The sequence below is a fragment of the Augochlora pura genome, chromosome 7, assembly GCF_028453695.1.
Source record: "Augochlora pura isolate Apur16 chromosome 7, APUR_v2.2.1, whole genome shotgun sequence".
Taxonomy (NCBI): domain Eukaryota; kingdom Metazoa; phylum Arthropoda; class Insecta; order Hymenoptera; family Halictidae; genus Augochlora; species Augochlora pura.
In genome coordinates, this window is record NC_135778.1 from 23,189,550 (window position 1) to 23,212,486 (window position 22,937).

Consider the following 22,937-nt stretch of genomic DNA (forward strand, 5'->3'; position numbering starts at 1 on the left):
ATTAAATTAAATATGACCAATGTTAATATGTATGCACATAAGAAACAATCCTTACTAGTGTATATTTAATATAAAATGTGTTAAAGAAATAAAAAACATTTAATAGGTGAACTTAACAATATCCAACTTAAATAATTATAAATTATTAATATATCGTAAATTTATGACTTGCGTCTTAGTTTTAAACTAAGCACGGTTTTGTTGTAAGTTGGCTAAATTGATCAGCATAAATGTATTGTGTCAGTGACATCTTCAAATTGACACCATATGTTACAAATGTATATACTTTATTTGATACCTGTTATCAATGGCCTAACCTGACGTAACATAACCTGTATATTTTGTCTACGTTTAAAGGGTTATATTGTACGTCAAACTGAAACTAGTATTTGACAAGAATTTTTTGTAAAAACAGTTTCTAAACAGTTTTAAAATTTCAAATCCTATTTTTTATATAAACAAATACAAGGTTTAGCTTTATTCTGCTCTAAAATCCGAATGTCTCATTACAGTGTGCTGGCAAAATTTGGATAACGACTGTGTACATAAATCTTTTCATTTTAACTGTGTAAGAGTTAAATAGTGATTACAAAATGGTTCTCGCAGATTTAGGTCGTAAAATTACATCTGCTTTACGATCTTTAAGCAATGCAACTGTTATCAATGAAGAGGTAAGTATTTATTTCTGAACATAACCTAAACTTTGATTTTGACATACAGAAAATAATAAAAACATTTAAGCAATATAGACAACACTGTTCTTTTATAATGTTACTATTCATTTGCTTAACGACATTTTTTTCTAAGATAAACAATATAGTTACAAGAAACATAGATTTTTGTTAGTAATAAGTATTTTTATAAATATCTAAATATGAATATTAAATGACATTTTATGCTGTCATATTGTAATAAATATGTTGAGTTAATATTTAAACAAAATAATACTTCATGAGTTATTTACAAACTATACAGATGATTATAGTTTTAATAGAAGCATTCTAATTAGTTAACATATGTTCTAAATGATTCAATAGATGAGACATTATTTTGCTCAAACAAAGTAATTATATTGTAAATAAAAACAATATGGTTTCTATAATTGACAATTCAATTATAGAACATGTATATTTGACTAACAAATAATATAATTTTTATTTAAAGCTTACATATTTTACATTTAAATGAAACAGTATTTGAATTAGTTTAATAAAACTGGTTGACTATTAGTAAACCATAATGGATAATATTACCACTGATAATCATTTCAAAATCTCTAAATAATATTGTTCAATGACACAGCATCATTAATGTTTTGAAACCAGAAATTGAGATATGACAAATCTGAATTTGTACTATATTATTAATTAAAGCAATTCTTTTAATCTTCTTATGATGTGATCAGAATAGTATACCTATATTGTATTAATACATTTGTAGTATACATTGTATGTTTTTTATAAAGGTAGTTATACACATTGTGGTATACCAGAAATGTTCAATCTTTTTATCTATGCCAGAGTTTAAACTATAGCATGCGTGTGAAGCTCACTAGTCTAGGTTTGAATTTTTATTGAAAAATGTCATGAAATCGTACGTGTAATAATATATATAAAGCAGAACTTTGTCTCTGATATAGAAAGAGCAAGGATTATTATGATCGTTCAAAGAGATTGGCTGCTTATGCTAAATTAGGAAAAAAATCAATGGAATTCGATCCTAATGCTGTTGAAGATACTGTAGTCAAAAAAATTAAGAAGCAATATATATAAATAGAGAAAGAAATATGGAACACATCATCTTGTACTGATGTCATGGATTAACAAACTAATAGAACTATAGTTTATCTTTATGCTCTCTGCAGTTTATCCTTTGTTTATGAACTCTTACCTTGTGCAGCTATACCTGTGCACCATATAGGTATAACTGTGCAGGTAAACCACATTGTGTTTGGTCAATTTAAGTCTTTCTGTAAAAAGATATGTTTAATTATCATTGTTGAAAAGAACAAATATTACCAGATAGGTATAGTAATGTGTCCATTAATATTGTGGTAATATTTATTATTTTACTTATAGGTACTTAATTCTATGTTAAAAGAGATATGTGCTGCATTGTTGGAGGCAGATGTTAATATAAAACTTGTAAAGAAATTAAGAGAAAATGTGCGTTTCGTTATTGATTTTGATGACATGGCAGGTGGTCTTAATAAGAGGAGAATGATACAAAGTGCTGTGTTTAAAGAACTTGTAAAGGTAACTACAACATGTTATTCTTTATTAGTAAGAGTGTTATATTGTTATTTTTTTATATTCCAATAGAATAAGTAAGTATACAAAATTATCAACATTGATTTTATCAAAATAAAGAGATAACAAAATTTATAATTTTTATGAACTTTACTTTATTGTGACTTGCAATGTTATTATGATTTGTACATTGAGTACTGTTCTTCTTATTTTTCAAAACTATTTAGAGTTATTCTTTATTTTCTTAAGGAATGCTTGAGTTTAAATACAAAATACATTTAAAAATGTAAATTCATTAAAAATAAAATTCACAGAAGATTTCAAATACAATTAGTAGAAATTTATTCATTTTTAGACATCTCCAATATACCAAATGTGATTTTTTACAGTTGATTGATCCAGGTGTAAAAGCTTATCAGCCTGTAAAAGGAAGACCAAATGTTATCATGTTTGTTGGTTTGCAAGGTTCAGGAAAAACTACCACATGCACAAAACTTGCATACCATTATTTAAAGAAAAATTGGAAAGCATGTTTGGTTTGTGCTGACACATTCCGTGCTGGTGCTTATGATCAAATAAAACAGAATGCAACAAAAGCTAGGATTCCATTTTATGGGAGGTTTGTAAAATTACAATTTATTGTGTTTGTATGTGCAATATTGATTTAATTTTTCTTGATATATTAAATAGTGAGGCAATTAAAAAATACAGATATTACCTTTACAAATGTAAGTATTATTTTTTTAGTTACACAGAAGTAGATCCAGTAGCAATAGCACAGGACGGTGTGGAAACATTTAAAAAAGAGGGTTATGAAATCATTATTGTCGATACAAGTGGCAGACACAAGCAGGAAGAGTCTTTGTTCGAGGAAATGCTTCAAGTTGCTAATGCTATTGTAAGTCATTCACTAAATATGTGCTTAGTATTGCCCAGTTATGTCACAAATCTGGGGTAAGGTTTTTCTCAATCTTATTTGCCCGTGGATAATCTGGCGAACAAAGTGAAAGATATTGAGAGCGAATGGGATTATATATATAAATGTTTATTCTAAGATATGGAATATTTCATCTTGATTTCAATTCACCTAATCATTCAAATAATCATCATTATATTCGACAATCATTTAGACTTCTCTTGTATCGCATTGAAATGAGATAATACTTGAAGTGTTAACTTAAATTTATTTCTCAGAATATATTTAATGTTTATTTTTATATTAAATCATTCTTAATAATTTGTGTTTTAATCATTTTTGTATATTTTTTTTTGTATGAAAAGTGATAGCAAAATTGTTTTTAGCAACCAGATAATATCATCTTTGTGATGGATGCGACAATAGGGCAGGCTTGTGAAGCTCAAGCAAAAGCTTTTAAAGAACGTGTAAATGTTGGTTCTCTAATCATTACAAAACTTGATGGCCATGCAAAAGGTGGAGGGGCTCTCTCAGCGTAAGTTTGACTCATATTTAAATTTATTTGAGTATAATATTTGTATGGAAGTACTTCATATTGTAGAAATCCTTAGTAAATTTTGATTCCATAAAATTTCTCATATTATTATTTGTTTCTCTAGGGTTGCTGCGACGCAAAGTCCAGTGATTTTTGTAGGTACAGGGGAACACATAGATGACCTAGAACCTTTTAAAACGAAACCTTTTATCAGTAAACTGCTTGGCATGGGTGACATAGAAGGTCTTATAGATAAAGTAAATGAATTAAATCTTGACGATAATGAAGAATTACTTGAAAAAATCAAGCATGGTCAATTTACCTTGAGGGATATGTATGAACAGTTTCAAAATATCATGAAAATGGGCCCATTTTCTCAACTAATGGTTTGTATTATTCCGATAGTAAATTTATGTATGTTTACTTTTATTAATATTAGTAATTATTTCACATTTTTTCTCATATTTAATATTAAATTTCAAAAAGGTATTTACGAGCAATTATGATGTGCAATAAGAATATAATGTCACAAGTCTTGATTTCTTCTTCTAAAATGATATTACATAATTGAAAACTAAGTAAAAGTGTATATGTGTATTTATTGCATAGTAATCATACAGCATTAAAAAACGAATTAAACCATTAAATTTGTGGATCCATTACTATTTATTTCCGTGATTTGGAACCAAAAAAAAGTAAATGAATGTTATTTTTTAAATAGGGGATGATTCCTGGCTTAAGTCAAGATTTTATGTCAAAAGGTTCAGAACAAGAGTCCATGGCTAGGTTAAAACGTTTAATGACCATTATGGACAGTATGAATGATTCAGGTATGTTTTTTCAGTAATTAAGGTAATGTAACTATATTTCCAAGTTATTATAATTTGATTTATTATATTCGTTTAATCTTACGTAGGAAGTTCATACATTAATTAATTAGCATTTTAATAAAAAAATTATTAAAATTTTAAATAAAAATAAGTAAAAGTGGTATTGTTTTTTATAAACGATATAATGGTGTATATTAATTTGTTGAGTTCTCAATATTTTTTTAATAATAAGAGTGACCCGCATTATTAAGTGGCAGAGCGTTTATTTCTATTATTATATTCACAGAACGATTTCAGCTTTCTATTTTGTAAATTTTTTGATGATATTCTAATGTAGTATATTGTTACTTCGAAGAATAAAAAGTAGATATGATGTATACATATTATCAATACGATCAAAATAATTGATACAGAAAATGGAAGTATCATGAAAAATATCCAGAATGATTCATAAGAAATAAGACACATTGTTATAGAGAAATTTTATCTGAAGAAAAAGAAATTCTTATGCAAGCATACAAATTGCATTATTTTTTTCACATTTATATCGTTTACTTAAAAAATGACTGGTTAGTAAATATATGAACGTCCAATGAACTAAAATATAAAATGCATTTAGGACTTGTTAACATTAACCAATATTTATAGAATTAGACAGTAGAGATGGTGCCAAATTGTTTAGCAAACAGCCAGGCAGGATAGTTAGAGTGGCCCAAGGCTCTGGAGTTACGGAAAAGGAAGTCAAAGATTTAATCACACAGTACACGAAATTTGCAGCTGTTGTAAAGAAAATGGGCGGTATTAAAGGGTTGTTTAAAGCAGGGGACATGACGAAGAATGTAAATTCTACACAAATGGCAAAATTAAATCATCAAATGGCAAAAATGATGGATCCACGAGTCTTACATCAAATGGGTAAGTCATTTTCAAATTGAATGTTCTTATAATGATATTTTATTATAATCAAGTTTTTTCATAATCATAAACAAAACTACTGTATATTTACTGCAATGGTTTCTGCTGACTGTTTATCAATCATGATATTTAAGACAACAGATACTTGTGAAATCTGTCAGTTTTCAGTTAGAGATCAAGCGCTTGTTGAAAAAATATATCACACTTAGAACCTGCAATTGAATTTGTGGTCAAAGTTCAGTTAGTTATATAAAGGAAACCATGAATGAGACAAGAACCACAACAAGTTGACTGGTGTCATTACAATCCAGTAATCTTTACTTATTAACAAGAAGAAATTGCATGATAATCAAAAGAATTAAGAGATGCATTGTAAATGTAAAAATGTTATTTCTAAAGTATATTCTTATATCATAGAATACTTTCTGATACTAAGTACACTACGATTTTTCTATAATAACAGAAATTAGCTCTAGTTGTACCAAATTTCAATGAGGCCATGTATTGCTGCGAATATGCAGTAGTTTAATTGGTATTGGTAATTGGTATTGGTAACACATTCAAATTACCCTAAATTATTAAAAATTTAAGTTTAGTACTGAGAAATACGTTCAATTTGGCTTTTTCTTAGAATAATTCTCCTGTGAGACAATGTCATCTGGAGAAAATGGATTAATTTGATTTTCCTAATAAACCAAATGGTATTTTTAGGTGGCGTGCCAGGGCTGCAAAATATTATGAAACAGCTTCAACAGGGTGGTGCGGGAGGACTTGGTAACTTAATGGGTGGTTTTGGTGGGAAATCGTGAAAGAGGAGCACATGGGACAGATCCATTTTCAGTTTCTGATGTATATCTCCATTAAACAACATCGGTTCGAAATGGAGGAGAGCAAGAGATTCAAAGCGTCGACTTGGCCGAGATGATCTCTTGGAAGAAATGATACAAATCTAGAGAGAATTTTATGTTTAGGGATTTTTCTCATCGCGAAACAAAAAGAAATAATAAAAAAGAATTTTCTGTATTATATATACGTCTTTCGCAGTTTTTCGACATTACCTTTGTAAACTCGTCTCCTTTTTTACTCTGCATCTTTTTTGTATATAAGCCGCTTTCACAGTATTTGATCTACTACTATCTTTCTACTATTAGTTGTCAATGAGCTGGAAGTGTGTATGTACCAATAAATGGAGCTTATTTTTATTTTTCATTGTTTACCCACGCTATACCAATTATCATATTATTAGATATTTATCTGAAAATGTTTTTAAACCATGTTATACCTTCTGTTTTGTTACAATAATATCGCGATAGTTACTGGTACCTTTAACAAAATTTTGCGTAAAATAATAAGTATTAGATACTGCCTTCGATGATTGATGCTAATACTAGCTTCGATCGAAGCGCTTATCTTAAATACATTAGTTTCTGAAGATCACAGAAGCCTCATAACGACCTCCAAGAGGTATCAAGGCCATTCAGATTTCGTTAATAACCACTATGGCCTTCTCAGTGGTTCTCGGAGATCTACACTTTCTAAAAAGACCATCAGAGGGCAAATGTCAATAATGACCGTGGGGTTCTAAAATTGCGTCCAGAGATGACATAATGATCAACGGGAAACCCAGAATTCATGTGTTGTACAAAAAATAGTACAGTTGTACAGAATTACTATTGAACTACTGTATTAATTAAACAATTAAATTGTATTTCATTACTTCGTAATTCGTAATTCAAATTTTTCATATAATTTAATTACGATTTTATTTACAATTGTATTTGAAATACAATTGAAGAGTGTAAATATGATAAATAGAAATTGCGAATTATGAGATATGAAATTATTACTAGTGATAAATATGGTATTATTCCTAAATTCGCGATATTTGAAGAGAATTAAAATTATATTACAACTCAATTAGTCTCATGATTATTCTAAATAGAATCATAATGTAATTAAATATTACATGCATCTTTATTAAATAAGAGTCTGAATTAACAAATGATTGTTAAGTAGACATTTTTCTGATACTGAATATAGTGATAAATCGATTTTTTTTGCATAGAATTGTTAGTTTTTAGTAAAGTAATGGTATTTCTAAGACTTCTAACATTACTATGAGAATTAAAATTAAAAGTAACTGTGATACTAAAATTGATATGTTGTGATATGGAAAACATTTAATATGGGAACCCAAAGAAATAATTGTTCAATATCACATATCACATTTATCTATACATATATTTACCTCAAGATAGAAATGTCAGAATTATTTTGAAACGACTTTAAAACGAAAGTGCTAATAAATAATTTTTCAATATTTCATGTCGTTCGAGAAACTTGTGTAATAGATTACGTACGTGATTCACGTTACATGTGGACATATACGTCGATTCCCTTTTTTACTTTTCCCACTTCTTTCACTCCCACATACGCATACACAAAAGCATACATCATCGGATAAACATTTTCTCATGACTCGCATACCAGATCTAGACATCACTCGTAGAAAAAAATCATACCCGAGCAATCAATATATAGTCAGTATACAATTTCAATTAAATATATTTCATAAAGCGTTATTTTCAAATACTTTAACGTCCACTTGCTTAAGTACGTAAGAGATCTTGAAAAGATCCGATTATTTTGTTTAAACAAATTTTAAATTCTCGCTCATAAATGTAAAGAAAACTGAGAAATATTTCTGCAGAATTATATTTTTGAATTAATATTTTTGCAGAATTAATTATGTATGGTCGTGATATTTTTTTCATGTTATTTACTTATTTATTTAGATTTTGATTTATTATGGTAATATGTTATTCAAAAATTATCCTTAACTGTTCAGTCTTTTAATATACTTTTCGCTTATTCTAAAACAAACAAAAATTTGTTAATTATCAATCACATTAACCATTATTTATTACCTATATGTAATAAAAGTTGTAGTTTGATAGAATAAATAAAAATGTATCTTAAAAATTACCATCTAAATTTTGACAATGTATCCGGAATTTTCAGTACAGTGAAGACATTAACATTGAAAACATGCAATCATAAAAAATTTATTTTTACTATAGAATATAATAAAGTCGTTAAAAATTATAATTTAAAAAAATTCTTCACCTTGCAATTTCTAACTCGATGATTTTAACTTTATATTGAAAATATTCAAAAACAAAAGAAGAAGTATGAAACAAATGAAATAATTTTTGTAATTAATTAACTAATAAAACAATAAATAGTTGAATTCAATAACTTTGTTATAAATAGTGGAAACGAATATTGTTTACATCAAACACATTTAATGTCAAAAATAATTCTTGAATATAGTTACAAAACAAAAAATAATCAAAAAATCATATTCATATATTATAGTAATATATATTCAATATATTAAAGTAATTTATAAACAATTGATTCATGCATAGCTAAAGATATTACTGCTTCGTGACACATTTGCATTGTAGTTATTATTTCTTTATGTGTACCGATTGCTATCGAATTAAAAGAACAATTTCACCTTATACTAATTTTTAGCTAAATGATAGTGCTTTGCATATTTGATATTTTTTTGCATTTACAAATTTCATGTATATCATTTATTTTCATATGTTTTATTTATATTTTATTTTTGAAATAACACTATTTTATATGTGATATTAATATTATTAAGATATCGATTAAATTAATAGTAATTGATTATCAAAAGGTTAGACAAATAATTAATTCGTATTTTTACATTACAATTATTATTTATTATTATCTATATATTTTTGGATAGAATTGTATTTCAAATCGTTGATCGATCCTTGATAAATACCAATAATTTTATATGCAATAAATGTGTATAAATAAATAATTGATACCAAATAAACGGTTAGCACTATATAAATAAATAACGTGTATTTCGAGGAATGTCATTATTTTGTTGAATCTATAGGGATGTATTTGTTTTCACAATAATGACGGAGTTTGCATGGAAGATGATCCAGAGATTGCAATTGCGATCGAAATGGTAGGGATGGAACCAAAATCGGTGAATCGGTATAAGAGAAGGACGAATACTAAAGCAGCGTCAGTTTTATTGACTTTCTTTCAGGTAGCACGTGGAAGAGTAAATTCCACTCTTAGCGACACTTAATCGTCACATACGAGTCCTTCGAGCACGTAAGTTTATTGTTTAAACATTATTTACCGTTAATCATTTACTTTATAAAATCACGTATATTTACTCCTCTATAAAATTACTAACCCAAGTTTTGCATACTTGAAAATATTTTAAACATTACATTATTTAAACTTTCTTAAACGCATGACTGTATTATGTTACATTATTAGTTAAAATATTTATCGATGGAAGAATTTTGAACATGTTTTTACGGAAATTTCTGTGGAAGTTTATCATTTAACTTCGAATACTACAGAAAAGAAGTGTGTGTTTCGTATGATATTCTTCAGTGCCCAACATTGTTTTCGAGTGAAATCCAATGTTTTATTATGTAAGTTTTCCCATGTACTTTTATTCATAAGTTTATATACAAGGAATTCATACGTTCTTATTGCTAGGCTAATTTTTCACCACGTTTCTCATTCAAAATTTTGTGACAAATCGAATGCTTGCATATCGTTTTAGTATTGCCTAAATGTCAATTAAATAACACGTGGATCGACTTACATTTTTTATAAAATACCAAGTGGTGTATTCGAATCTCATTCAATGAAAAATAGATTGACACAAACATTTGTTTATATACTTACCTTTCACGTAAATAAAGTCTTTAAAATTGCTGCGCGTTGATCGTTTTTTCTACTTTTATCGTTTTTTGTTCGAGAATACATGTCCGTATTTTTTTTTAATTTTAATGTAAAATAACGTTTTCAACAGATTCTCGAATAATTAGTTGATTAAGAGACAAGCTTTGTTAATCGTAAAAGTAAATTTCATTATTTAGTAAGGCATTTATTAGCGTAATTTCTATTCATAATTACATATGTATGAAAAATCTTATAGTGAAAATTATTTATTCCGTTTTATATATAGAAGAAAAGAAAGTATGTTTTATGTCTCATTTCTAGAATTTTAAATTAATTCCTGTTAAATATATTACAGTATTTCTGTATACTTTTATTCAGAATTTCATGCGGAAGTAAGTTGTCTATTTTTTTTGTAGAGCAAATATTGTTACGATATTTTTCATCCAGTGTCGCATTTATTAACAAATCGATTGGCTATGATTTAATGAAGGTATCGTATGTTCCGACTTTTAATAACTTTCTCTGTTTTTACGATATTTTAAGTTATAAATTATTTATCTATGACTGAATGACACGTGCTTCTCTTATATTTTACTAGATCAGGTTAATTAATATATTTTTTATGTATAATTTTGCTTATTATTTTTTAATTTACAGTAGTTTTATGTGAACCAGAAATCATTGTTTTGAAAATATATAATATCGTAATATTTTTGTGAAAGTGTAGTTTAAATAATAATGGTACTCAAATAAAAAAAGATTTCGAAGCCATGGGATAAAAGAGAGCTCGCGCAATAGAAATAAACAATGGAAGATGGGACAATAAAAACTTCAACTTTTATAAGTTCGATAAATAGTTAATGAATATCACTTGCATGTACTGCATGGCGTGAGCAACAATAGGTACTACTTTTTCTTATAAAAAATAAAATTCTTTTCTCAGATTTTATTTATATTGTTGCACTTATATTATTTTATTTATTAAATTTAAATCATTAATATTAAATTATTTTTTTAATCATTCTTTATTTATTAACGGAGCATATAATTAAAAAAAGAAGTAAAAATTTTTCGAAATATAGATGAACTAGGAAAATATAGAAGCAATCCAAAGTAACAAAATACATAAAATGAAATCACAAAATGTTTTTTTTAAATTCTGTTCAAATTACAAAATCATAATTAAAATTCCACTTGCAAAATCAATTAATTTCAAATAAAATGAAATAGTTTAATAAAAATAGGAAACTATTTTATTATAATTTTATTATTTTTTTAAAAATAGGAATTGTTTTTAAACAATATAATTTGATGTGTTCTTAATTTTTCATATTGTCACATATTTCTTCGGTTTTCATAAAAAAATTTGTTATATATTCTTATAATTTCATAATTGCATAATATACAATGTTATATTATAATAATGAACGTAATAAATGCAATTTTACGATAAATTCGTAATTATAAGGATTTATGAAAGAAACAAATGCTATTTTTTAAGGAAAAGCTTATTGTATTTACACAACATTTAAAATTAAAATTATAATATGGTTTCAGCTCACATAGTTATGAACTTGTGTTTCTGTTATTTAGTATTTATTACTTCATAATTAATAACTGTAAGCTATAGATAATATAAAGGTGCTTTGACAAGTAATGCTGCCTACTTTTCTAAGAAAATTAGGCCAGACAAGGAAAACAATTTTTGTAATTATAAATTGTATTGGGCATATTAAAAAATATACGATTAAATTGAAAAGTAGAATTCGATTTTCGTATTTCAACTGTATCTACATGTGAAAAAAATATCAACGTCAAATCAGATATGACTCAAAATTATTTAATATTTATTTGAAATATTTCCCAATGAAATTATTATTTACGCGATTGTTGAAGTGATTCTAGATACTTGCTCTACCTTTTGAGCCCGCAGAGTAAAACATGCAATGCATAAATATATATGGGTAAATCGTAAATCAGCTTAATAATTTTTGTTTTACACGTGTTTGGTAAAAATCCTAAATGAAACGTAGCTGATAATGAATCTTAACTGTCGGTTGAATATAACACTAAAAATAGACTAGCGAAGAATCTTAATCAAATAACTAATTATTCATTGAAATTAATTAATCTGTAAACAATGAGAAGATTTCTTGAGCTCTTAGAATTTATTGATTTGTCAAGTGATTATTTTATTTATTTTAATAATCACATAAACAGCAATCATAAGAGTACATAATTATCATAAATAGTGTATATTGTACATAATTGACTTGTAATTTTGTCAAATTAATCAATCTCTAAAAATTTAAGACCTTTCCTTTTGTTTTATTATATGTACATATATATTATACTGTTTATACTATTTACTAGTTATTAATATTTAAATTTTAATTCTAATTAATCTGACATTTCAAAATTTCTAAGAAGTTTTACACTTTCCCAATTTTTTAATTCATCTAATGCACATGTATATGATAACTATTCCACTAAATAAATTAAGTAAGCACAAAATTTTTTATTAATTAACAGCACAAAATCATAAAATTTATCATGCAGTAAAACACTGTTTACTTAATTTATTTAGTGGCGCAATTATCATATACACGTGCATTAAACAAATTAAAAAGTTGAGAAATTGTAAAAGTTCTTATAAGGTTTGAAAACGTTGATTACTTTGTAAATTAGAATTGAATCAATTTTGAAGTAATTGCGCTGCTTTCTGCTACTTCTTCATATTTGCACAATTTTTATTGTCTTCGTAATACATAACTTGGTAAATTATCTATTAATAACAATTCAGTATATCCATAGGTCAAAATTTTCATGAACAGAGGTCAACCTTATTAGTTTTTAGAAATCCCAAGTTATTTGTTTATTCTATATTAGATATAAATAACGTATCATTGAGAACTGCGACAAACTTTTGCAATCAATACATTGAAATTTTAGTTGCGTAGAATAAGTAAAGTTGTATTACAAAACTCACACTTTCGTATTGTGAATATTTGTTTTATTATTATTTGTTGTAGATATATTTTTTTAAGTAGTGGCCATTGTTCCTAAGGATTTTAGATTTTCAGATATTTCTAATACTATTTAAACTATTTTTTTCATAGATAAAATAAGTAATCATTTTACATGAAAATTTTATTATTGCCATGATATGTATAATAAAATTAATTAAGTAATATTATTTATTAAATAATTTGAAATTGATGTTGAATGGAATCGATTAAGATAATTGTCTCAATTTTTTTTGTAGGTATAATTCTTGGAGAGATTAGCATAATATTAATACGGTATAAAAGTATGTTTCAAATATGATTTCGAAAGGTTAATCTTCGGAGCATATACAAGTATATAACATTTAGAATAAAAATAGTAAGGAGAACAAAGAAACGGTGACACCATTTCTAACTAAAAAAGTTTCTGCAAAAAAGAAACTCGGGAGGATTAAGACTTACAATTAAAAATACATTGCAATATAAAAATGCTAAGCCATTTATTGTAAAAAATTTCTGAATTTTAAAAGTATTTTGAAACGAGATATAACAATTTTTACTGGCATCTTATAGTTACTACTAAAGTGCGAAGACTTAGTGTTCAACAAATCAAAGTTTTAGTTGGTAAAAGTCCACCTGTTTCGTATTCCCCCTTCCTTTGCAATGTATTTTTAATTGAAAGTCTTAATCCTCGCGAGATTCTTTTTTGCAGAAATTTTTTTGGTTCAGGACAGTGTCCCCATTTCTGTGTTCTTCTTACATTTTTTATTTTAATCGTTGTATACTTATACATGCTTCGAAGCTTAACGTTTCGAAATCACATTTGCAATATACTTTCACACTGTATTAATGTTATGTGCATCTCTCTAGGAATTATACTTACAAAAAATTTGTAACATTTACCTTCGTTGATTCCATTCAACGACAATTTTCAAATTACTTAATAATATCATGGCAGTAATGAAATTTTCATTTAAATTGATCGCTTCTTTTATCTATGAAATGTAGAGTTTAAATGTTGTTAGAAATATCTGAAAACCCACAATGCCTAGGAACGATGGCCTCTCCTAAAGAAACACATCTACAACAAATAATAATTAAACAAATATTTACAATGCGAAGGTGTGAGTTTTGTAATACAACTTTACTTATTCTATGCAACTAAAATTTGTCACAGTTCTCAAAGATATTTCATTTATATCTCATTTAGAATAAACAAATAATTTGCGATTTTTAGAAGCTAATAAGGCTGGCCTCTATTTGTTCTTGAAAATTTATGGCCTATATTATATATTACGCAGACGGTAACAAATGTGCAAATATATATATATATAGTTTAAAAGCTTTTTATAGTTCGAAAGTATGTTGTAATGACTTCATTGGTACTCACTGGAAAGTGATTCGAAATTCTATATGAGTTTTTTTAAATATGACCGACTCTGAATTGTTGCCATTTTTGTTTAAATTACGAACTATTAGAATGCGAATATTTATGGATATCCTCATTTTCCTATGTCAAATAGAATTACAACATAATGACAGGTATCACATATCAGATATTTGATATGATGAAAAATTAGAATATAATTACAAATATCATATGTGAAATGTAGAATGTGAAATGTGAAATGTGAAATGTGAAATGTGAAATGTGAAATGTGGAAGACCAAATGCCAAATGTTAAATATTTCTATCTCAAAAAACAAAAAAAATTTTTTTCATTATCAATTATAGTTATCGGTAACAGATTGAGATTATTACAAGTTTCATATCGGTGTACAGAAAACCTGATGCCGTAGAGGGAGCAACACGAAAAATCTGTCGAAGAAAGTTGCCAAATAAAATAATGAATGATCCTAAACATGCTCGGTCATATTTTCACCCAGAACGTCCGCCGTCCTGAGTGTTAATCATTGGCGCCGATCTAAATTTCCGGCGAAGAATGCGGGTTACGAAATGAACGGGATCAGACAGGCGGCTAGAGGCGATCAGGTCGGATGTTTTGTTAGAAATCGATCGAATAATGAAATTAAGATCTTGACAGGAGTTTACGAAAGCCGCACGCGGTTCCTCGAAAGTGTCCCTATAAATAGTAAATCGCTAATAACGATGGAAGGAGGGACAAAAATGGTTGGGCGCCGACCCTCGATCCAGGTAGTCGCGGGTTGCGAGAGAAGAACGACAAGACAAGAATGGCGAAAAAGTTCTCGAAGATACTGGCAGTGAAACATACTTGAGGTCGTCGGAAGAATGACGCGAGCCCGAAAATATCGTTCTAGGAATGTAGGACATTAGAAAAGTTAAAATCACGCGTGCGAGATACACCTTTCGCGGATTCCTTTCTCTTTCGATCGAGACGATCCGATCGGGATCGGGTATTTCCGGATGATCGGTCTTCCTTTTTCCATAAATTACGATTATTGCTTTCCACCACCTCGCGCCAAGTCGGGCCGTGCCGTTTCCTTATGCCTTACGTCTTCGACGCTTTCTTCCGTTCAGGCTGCCTCGCACATACACCTGATCTCCCATTTCAATACATACGGTGCACACAGTGGTCAAGCAATTTTTTTTCTGCGAACATAATTATTTTACCGTTGTTTCAAGATTTAAGGGTATAGAATCGTAGGGATGGGCAATTCTTGAATAAAAAAATTGATTCTGAATCGCAACGACAAGGATTGAGTCGCTAGAAATTCGAACGTTAATATTCGAACGATGTAAATGGTCCGGCTAAGTACGATCTATTCTACAATAGTTAATGATGACTTTGAATCGAAGATCACTTCGTAACTGAAACAATCAATTCCTTTGAAAATCGATTTATTTGAAAAGTGATCAGAAAATGCATTAACATTTAGAAAGTTTTTTTCGCCAGGACAGCAGAAATGTTTAAAAAATCGTGATTTGTTTTGAAATTGAATACGAATGTTCAGCAACGATCGCGCTTACTGGATGACTGTTTACCTAGGCGTTGAAATACTATTGGCATCTATTTGTTGAAATAATTCTACACGAGAAGATTGCGTGTAAACTTGACATCCTCTTCTTATCAGTTATTTAAGCTTTCATGTAAAAATGGTCCTATGTTTACAAATTTTTACAATTTCTTTAAAACTTTGCGCGTGGTTTAAGTTATTTTAAATACGACCCTTTTTGTATATGAATTAAAAAAATAATTAAAACTAAATTATAGTATTTCAAGTGCACCAGCTAATATGCAGGGTATCCATGAATAAGTGTTGTTTGAAATAACAAGTAAATGGTTGATTTTATGAAAAAACAATCGATTGTGTTTTTGATGTTTTTTTTTTTATTTTACTCTTTTTAATAGAATACTGTATTCTTGTTTCGCCATAATGAAGGAATATAAAAAGTGGATTTAAATAAATAGTAGAGTTTTAGTCCAACAGATAAGGATAGGCTTCTTTGCGCTTCTATTTACTGCGTCTATAGAATTTTCTTAAAATTTTTTTCTTCAACTACTTATTTATTCATTAAAATTTACTTTATCGCCTTCAGAATTGATTCCAGCTTATTTAGCATAAATTTTAATATTCCATTTAGTTTAGATAATGTCTGCAAGTCTGCAATATGGTATTATATTGTTGAACAGTACATATCAAATTGCAAGTGTTTATCACTTGTATGCTATTAGTTTATTCATCTATTGCATTTTGTTCATTCAATCGAATCCAGGATACATAATATGTTTTGTTCATTCGTGAACATTCTATAAAATGCATAGAACCAAGGAAAATCAGTTTTACCGAAATTAGTTTGAAAAATAATAGTAAGACGCCGTGGAAATAAAATTTAATTTTCTTTTATAAAACTGACAGTTATTTTTATTATAACGTAAAATATTTATAGTTGTTACAATTTCATATAATTGACTTAAATATATTTGAAAGATTATAACAATTTCATGTCGGATTTTCATATTTCTATAATCTTCTGTAGGGGTCCAATACTTTTAGAGAGGGTTGTACACCAACGCCTCTCTCAGTCTTTAAAAGATTTTTTAAGCTCCACATATGATATTTACTTCGATTTCTTCTGGGAATTCTCCTTTATGGCTTCGATTGTCTTAAAATGCCTTCTCCGAAATGGTAATTTGAGTTTAGTAAGTAGGAAAAAATCGCACGGGGGCCATACAGTGATTCTCAAAACTGTTGTAATGCATTGCATCGTGAACTAAAAAGAAATCGAAATCAAATAAATGTTCTTGAGAAAAAATTAGTTTTACTGAAAATTAAAATAATATTATTAAGTTTTCAGAATTACTAAAAAGAAATAAAAATATAACTTTATCCTGAGAATTAAAAATCATTTTTTATATTTTAACACTGGTTTTTAACACTTTCGAAACTGAATAAAAGATAACGTTTATAGTACTTTGTGTAGCCATATTTGGCTTTATATTATTATTTACTTATTCAGTTAACCCTTGCTTTTCGACCGACTTCTTTACCGAACTAAAATGTATACTAAATTGCTTATATTCTAAGAATAACAATACAAACAAAATAAAACTATCAATAAGAATTATCAAGGCTTTATAGCGGCTGATAATCGTTTGGAAACACTATTCATTAAATTAATCAAAATGTTCTCAGGAATATCATTATAATTCACGGTGAACTCACTCCAAAAGTTCACGAACGGCGTTCATCTTGCCAACAACGTTGTTTTTGATAAAACCCTGAACCATATTATTGTCATTGAAAACTTTAAAGTTTTTAAAACATGGTTGTTGGTTAGCTCAGATGTTAACTCAGATCATATTCTATATCCACTGACAATCGTCATTGATTTTATTTTTTTATATTTTTAGGGGCTTTTAGTATTTTAAAGCTTTCTCCAATGCAAGTATGCGTTCCTTCAAATCATACAAGCTGTTCCTCTACAATTTTTTAGTACCGTCGATGATAACAGAAATATTGCTTTGTAACAGCTTTTGTGAATGACTGTGTATAGCTTAAGTTCTACAAGCAACATCAATATTGTCAAAAATATTTAATTAAGACCAAACGGTACCGGTGATTGTAGAAAATAATGACGAAGATTGAGGATAACAGTACATAGATCGTCTAGGGTATGTAAAAAGAAATATGGAAGAACAAAGTATTAGCAGATGCCTTTGATAGTATCGTTGTTTCATTTTTTTAGTATCATTAATGATAACAGAGATATTGATTTGTAACTAACTTTAGTGAAGTTTCCTCTATATTTAGCATAAGAAAGATAATATATTGTTGCTGCTAGGTGTGAACAACACACCTAGGTTTTTCTATTAATTTAGTATAAATTGTACTTCTTCATTCAGTTTCGGTAATCTTTCAAGTTTAGGTAATATTTCAAGTTTAGTATTTTTATAGCACTTCTTATAGCACTATTGTAATAGATATTAAATTAGAATTATTTGCCAACTACACATTCTCGATCGGATTTTTAAGTTTTTAAATCGTTTGTCTGAAGGTAAGGATGTTTAATATTCCAAGAAATCCTAAAAATATTATTAATAATGCCTACGACATTCTTCTCTGTTATTCAAACATAAATTGCCAAAGTCAAGCTCATCTGAAGGTCATTGAATTAATTTTTGCCATCCACTATAATTCTGCGAAGTAAAAAATGCAGGGTGTCATACAAGCGATCTTGACTTTTAATTGAAAAGCAATAGTTCTTGAAATTTGTTATTTTTTAATATGTAACCAACTGATTCACTTTCATTTATAAGTGAAGCGAAAATTGTTAATAGCGCGTGCTAAATTCTACAGTGAACGAATCGAACGATGGCGGCGGAATATTTAAATAATTTGGAGAATACGGAACCGCGAGCAGATGGATTTACGTAATAAGGGTATAAAAAGAAGAACAGAGCTGTCAGTAGTATTTGATGTTTCGTAAGCACTTAAGTGCGTCGCTAATCTTTCAATAAAATCCCGTCCCCGAGCAAAATGGGAATCACATTTTTGACTTTCTCTACTGTTGTTGTTGGATAACTGTAGATCGAACAGCCACGAGGAAGCGAACGTTTCGCTTCCATGGAAATAAATGATTGCTCGTCGATGGAACATCTTATTCCTGTTCCAGAGATGAGTTTCCCCGTGCAAGATATTCGGTTTAATGTTATTGCACATTCCGCACGGAGAAAATCAACATTTTTACGATCCGAAATGTATTTCTGGGATATTCGTTCCTTTTCTCCTCGTTAAGGAGGCCGCGATACTCGACATCCGTGAACATGCTTTAACGCGCTTGTTCCGTCTGTCGCGTTAGCGCTTCATTAAACAGTTCGTATCATTAATAAGATCTTTTTAAGTGTCGAATCCTTGTGTACAGTGGGTATTCAATGTGATAGCAACTTTTCGATTAAATTCATAGTTCAGATTGGATCAGTGAATTCTCTTAAATGTTAATCTTAATATTTGATATACCACACAGAGTAACCCACTTAAATCGATCCAGTCAAATATCTTTCCTAAACCGTAGACAATACTAAAAAAGGTTTTAAACGAAGTTTGGATGATTTTAGAGGGTACGTGATATGACATTAATAAGTTTTTTTAAGTGAACACATCGAGGACATATGAAGGTCAGCTTTATTGTTTTAACTGGAATCAGATATTTTTTATTATAAAAGTTGATTCAGATCGTTATTCTCTTCATAAAAATACTGTGACATTTATTGCGAAGAATCACTGGTTCAGAAGATATTTAAATTTTAATAATGTACTGTTGTGATCCGGGCGAAGAAATGTTCAACAGTTAGAATAATAATAACTGTATTTATTATGAGTTATTCGTTCACTCGCGAAACCACAGTAATTATGGGAAACTTCTTGAACATTCAACGTGGTACATTCGTAAAATACACGGTCCGTTCTGAGAGCTCCTGGAGTTTTTCGGGACCTTTATATATTTTATCGTAAACCGAAAAAGTGGAGGGGGAGATGACTAGCCCTTGACTATGGGATGACTAATTTAAGGTCTGTTTGGATTTTGGACGGGTGACGGATAGAGAAGTGACGCATTAGTCAATGGATGATTCTCATAGCTAGATGAGTAATCAGCTGGGTATCTAACAGTACAATGTTAGCGCTTACCTATCTAAAGTTTTTTTTTTGTTTGTTTCTGAGGGTATTTGCAACCCGTCTGCTTGTAGTAAACTATTAACAAATGTATTGTAGGTTCGGGCTTTTTTAATGAAAGTAACACTTCTGTCTTCCCCTTTTGTATGTAGTTGGTAAGTCCGTCGTATAACGCTCACTTCTATCAGATAAAGCACCTACCTAAAGTTGATATACAAAACTACGACCTGCAGCTTGATTGGAATGACTTCCTTCTGTCTGTAGGTGATATTAAAATAGAAATGTTTAGATAGTATACTATACTAAAATAGTATTTCTATGCAGAGAATGACGAGCTGAATTTCAATTAAGACAATAATACCAAATTACGTGCCCCCCCAAAACTATTCAAATTTCGTTGGAAATATTTTTTGGTATCACCGACGATTTTGGAATATATTTGACTGGATCAATCTGTATAGGTTACCCTGTATACAGGGTGAGTCTAACATGACGATATCGAATAACTTATAAAATATTTGATGTATGAAAAAAATATTTCAGATAGAAATTGCATGGTTTCCAAGGGATAGTACCGTAATCAGTTTTATATTATTTTGCCTTTTTATCAAGGTATAAAGGTCACCTTCAATTTTGTGACTGAAATAGTCAATATTTCTTCTTGTAGTCGGACAGAGCGTTGAATTTTAAATAAACAAGTATTACACCAAATTGGATATAATGTACACATTTACTGAGATATTAGCAAAAGTAAATTACGTTGTATTAGAGAAGACTGTTAAAGACTGAAAAGACTGTGAAAAGAATGTTACTGTTAACACGCGCAGTCAGAAGACTTTGTTTACGAGCGGCTGATTAGTATAGATTGTACCATGAGTAACAATGTAGACAACTACGTTGTTTTTATTAATCGTGTGTGTTCTGCAATAACAGATAAAATTACGTGGTTGTATTGATTGTTACAATGCTGCCCGTTGTGGGCAGCAGTTTAAATATCACTTAAAATAAAATTTATTTTGCTAATATTTCAATCACTACGTATATGGGACACCATTTGGTGTAATATTTTCTTCATGTAGAATTCAACGCTTTATCCGAATTCGGAAACAAATATTAGGTATTCTATTTAAAAAGTGTGTCACTTATTCGTACATTCAATATTTTATGATTATAACTGATTTGCTGGTCTTGAAATTTTGGAATATGTGGGGAAGTGTAATACAAAATGTATAAGTTCTAACTTTTTTCAAGTGAAATGTATTCAAACGTAATTACGATACATACCATTTGTGAAAAAATTATATTACATTAATAATTAATTAATAATATAATAATTTTTAATTGTTCATAATAGTATTATGGAATTGATTGTTTTCTATCATAATAAAGTACTTATTATGGTTTATAAATACATACATTATTTATTTACTACACATAGCTTTTTGCCTAACAAACGATACACTGAAGTATGTAAAAATTTGACATTTTAAATATATTCGGACACCATAGTTTAACTGTAGAAAGAAGTTATTGCACTACAATGGCTACGTCGTTAGTACATATTGTTTGAAAATATAACGTCTAATGCCTCATTTAATTCAAAGAATAGGGGAACACATGTCAAAAACTATTAAATATAAACAAGGGTATTGAGGAAATTATACGTTAATGTATTTGTGGGGATCGAATCAATTCAATTACTCAAAAGGGTCATCCAAAATTACTAAATTCTCACGATAAACGCAAGATAATAAGGAAAATAAAGGAAGATCTTAAAAATTAACAAGAGAATTATTTGAAGAATCCGAAGAAAAAGTGCATCCAGATACAGTTGCGGTATTGCAAAGCCGTGATTTCAACGGCCCAGTTTCTCGTAGGAAGCCGTATACAACGACGCCATCTATAACGAGGCAAGTCGTGAAAAAGGACTTAATTTTGTAAAATACTATGTTTATAAAGATCTGTCAAGGTAGAATCATGCAAAGTGGTATAGCGTGAAGTAAATAATGAATTAAAAATTAAAAATCTGAAATCGATAGTGAAACATGGGGGTAAAAATGTGATAGCATGGGGTTGTATCTTGACTGTAGATGTAGGTGAATTAGTTTTTATTGACAAAAACTATTTTGGACTAGTAGTATGGATAGTGTTACGGATAAAAATAAGTATTCGGTCATTTTAGAAACAAATGTAATACAAAATGCTAGTAATATGAACATACGTGACACTTTTAAATGTGATCAGGACAATGATCCTAAATTCAGATCAAGAATTTTGCAGGAATATTTATTATGCAAGTGTCCCAAAGTGTTTCGTTCTCCTCTTCAATCGCCGGATTTAAATACGATTGAGAATTTCTGATATCTATACGACACACCAAATCTTTACATAATTTAGTGTACTATTTATTATGCAAAAAACTATGTCAAATAAATAAATGAAATTCATGTTTACACTAACTATAATAGTAGCACGGTGTCCGAATTTTAATGCGAGTCACTATACGTATTCCATCATGAAAATTTTCTCGCTAACTCCGTAGTAACAAACAGTAACATGACACATGTCTTTTAGCTGACATCGAAGTCTTCGGAATTCTTTTGTGGAGGAAATATGAGCCGTTCAGTGCACACAT

At 28.7% G+C, this 22,937-nt stretch overlaps 1 protein-coding gene across 1 annotated transcript; it reads left to right on the forward strand.

The window, feature by feature from the left end:
- The first annotated feature begins 230 nt into the window (after positions 1 to 230).
- Positions 231 to 6,473, forward strand: Srp54k (signal recognition particle 54k). Its single transcript, XM_078186601.1, has 10 exons — positions 231 to 366; positions 513 to 671; positions 2,079 to 2,255; positions 2,639 to 2,868; positions 2,997 to 3,147; positions 3,552 to 3,700; positions 3,825 to 4,086; positions 4,422 to 4,530; positions 5,179 to 5,445; positions 6,157 to 6,473. The coding sequence occupies exons 2-10, from the start codon at positions 594 to 596 to the stop codon at positions 6,252 to 6,254; spliced, it is 1,521 nt and encodes a 506-aa protein (XP_078042727.1). The 5' UTR covers positions 231 to 366; positions 513 to 593; the 3' UTR covers positions 6,255 to 6,473.
- Positions 6,474 to 22,937: the final 16,464 nt, after the last annotated feature.

Excerpts from the sequence above, each read along its gene's own strand:
- Srp54k (XM_078186601.1), top strand. The coding sequence starts at position 594 with ATGGTTCTCGCAGATTTAGGTCGTAAAATTACATCTGCTTTACGATCT. Across the intron at positions 3,148-3,551 it reads TTCAAGTTGCTAATGCTATT|CAACCAGATAATATCATCTT; the intron begins GTAAGTCATTCA and ends AATTGTTTTTAG. Across the intron at positions 5,446-6,156 it reads ACGAGTCTTACATCAAATGG|GTGGCGTGCCAGGGCTGCAA; the intron begins GTAAGTCATTTT and ends TGGTATTTTTAG.